General features: G+C 41.7%; 1 protein-coding gene across 1 annotated transcript; it reads right to left on the reverse strand.

The window, feature by feature from the left end:
- Positions 1-645: 645 nt before the first annotated feature.
- On the reverse strand, positions 646-1590 carry LOC129522164 (olfactory receptor 24-like; the record flags this gene model as incomplete). Its single annotated transcript, XM_055344310.1, has 1 exon — positions 646-1590. A coding segment is annotated over one exon (945 nt), but the record flags the coding sequence as incomplete, so codon positions are not given.
- Between the last annotated feature and the right edge of the window lie 664 nt (positions 1591-2254).

The raw sequence follows: 2254 nt of genomic DNA on the forward strand, positions 1-2254 counted from the left end.
CTTGCAACGAGTAGAAAATAAGGTAGATCTAATGCACAATGTAATGAACATAGACGATATTGTACTACAATCATCGAACTTGCTAAAACACTAAAACTTAATTATTCCAACCACTTATAAAAAAGGGTAATTATGTAATGTGATAGGGGTGCTAAATATTGCTATAATGGCAATTGTATTATAATATAGACATACATCAAATCAACATGTACAACTTAAATTTACATAATGTTGTATGTCAAGTATATTCAACAAAAAATAAAGTACTTAAATGAAGAATAAAATTTTGTTTCTATCTTTACCAAAAAAAAAGAAAAAGAGAAAAAAACATCCTGAATGCTGACATTGGGAAAAATTAGTTTGTTTAAAAAACAATTGGTTCTGAGGCTCCCGAGTGGTTCAGTCAGTTGAGTGCCTGACTCTTGATTTCAGTTCAGGTCATGATCTCAGGGTTGTGATATTGAGCCCCACATCCTGCTCTGTACTTAGCAGGGAGTCTTAGCAGGGAATTCTCTCTCTCTCTCCCTCCCTCCCTCCTTGCCCCCACCCCCACTTGTGGTCTCTCTCTCTTTCTCTCTCAAATAAATAAATAAAATCTTTAAAAAAAAAAAAGAAAAGAAAAGAAAACTGGTCTAAGAAAAGTCTTTAAAGAGGCTTAGCCAAGTGGTTTCCTTTGAGAAGTTTCCAGAGGGCTTCCTTCAGATCTCGGTTCCGAAGGCTATATATGAAGGGGTTCAGCATGGGGGTGACCATGGTGTACATCACTGTGGTTGCTATGTCCTTCTGGGTGGTGTGTGTGGATGCAGGGTTGAAGTAGACCCCAATAATGGTCCCATAGAAGAGAGCAACAACACAAAGGTGAGAGCTACAGGTGGAGAATGCTTTCCACTTCCCCTGTGCTGAGGGCACCTTCCACACAGCCATAGCAATAGGTGTATAAGAGGCCATGATGCACACAAAAGGGATCAGAACAACTGAGCCCCCGAAGACCAACACCAGCATCTCATTGACTTGGGTATTGGAGCAGGAGAGCTTGATCAAGGCATTGAGGTCACAGAAAAAGTGTGGGATCCTATTGGTGCAAAAGGACAAGCGGGTCATCAGGATAGTATGGACCATGGAGATGAGGTTTGCTGAGATCCAGGGGACTGCCACCAGCAAGGCACAACGAAGAACACTCATGATTGTGATGTAGCGTAGTGGGCAACAGATGGCTAGATAGCGGTCATAAGCCATGGTGGAAAGAAGGATGCTGTCAGCTGCCCCAAAGGTAATGAAGAAATACATCTGGGTCAGGCAAGCCTTGGAGGAGATGGTGCTGTGCCCACATAGGTGGTTCACCAACATCTTGGGGATGGTGGTGGAGGCAAAGCAGATGTCAAGAAGAGACAGGTTGCTGAGGAAGAAGTACATGGGGCTGTGGAGGTGAGGGTCCAAGAGGATGGCCAGAATGCTGAGCAGATTCCCCATGCACCCAATCAGATACAGGCTGAAAGACAGACCAAAGAACACCTGCTGCTGCAATGGCTGCTCAGAGAGGCCAAGGAGGATAAATTCAAAGATCCGGGTCTGATTGTCCATGTCCAGGCAGTATTAAAGCCAAAAACAAGGGCATCAACTGTGAGTGGACTCCTGGAGAAGAAATGGATCATTGCATTATTGTTCTTCTCACCCACCCCTCATAGTGTATCCCACTAACCTCCCTGAGCCTCAGGTTCCTTATCTGTTTCATGGGACTGATCGTTCTAACCTCTTAGGATCATTTCAAGGATTAAGTGAGGAAAAAATGTATAAGGGTCTTAAATCCATACCTGGCATGTAATATGGACAATTATTTTTATCAATGGGAACTTCTAGTGATGCTATCAAAATAAAGAGCGACGGGTACTGAGGTGGGCTCTTGACGGGATGAGCACTGGGTGTTATTCTGTATGTTGGCAAATTGAACACCAATAAAAAATAAATTTATAAAAAAAAACAAAATGAAGAGCAATATATGTTAGTTAGCTTGATTGTGGCCATTATTTCATAGTGAGTGCATATATCAAAGCACCAAGTTGTACACCGTAATTATTATATACATTTTATCTGCCAATCATATCTCAGGAGTGATGGGGGTAGGGAGAAATAAAGCCTGTAAATAGGCTTAATATTTCCAGGATCTTTTTTTAAAAAATAAAAATAAATAATAGTGATTAAGGGCATCCCCCAGACAGCCTGGGGTTAAATCTCAGTTCTGCAACTTATTAGCTGT

The sequence above is a fragment of the Nyctereutes procyonoides genome, unplaced genomic scaffold (assembly GCF_905146905.1).
Source record: "Nyctereutes procyonoides isolate TBG_1078 unplaced genomic scaffold, NYPRO_anot_genome, whole genome shotgun sequence".
NCBI classification, from domain to species: domain Eukaryota; kingdom Metazoa; phylum Chordata; class Mammalia; order Carnivora; family Canidae; genus Nyctereutes; species Nyctereutes procyonoides.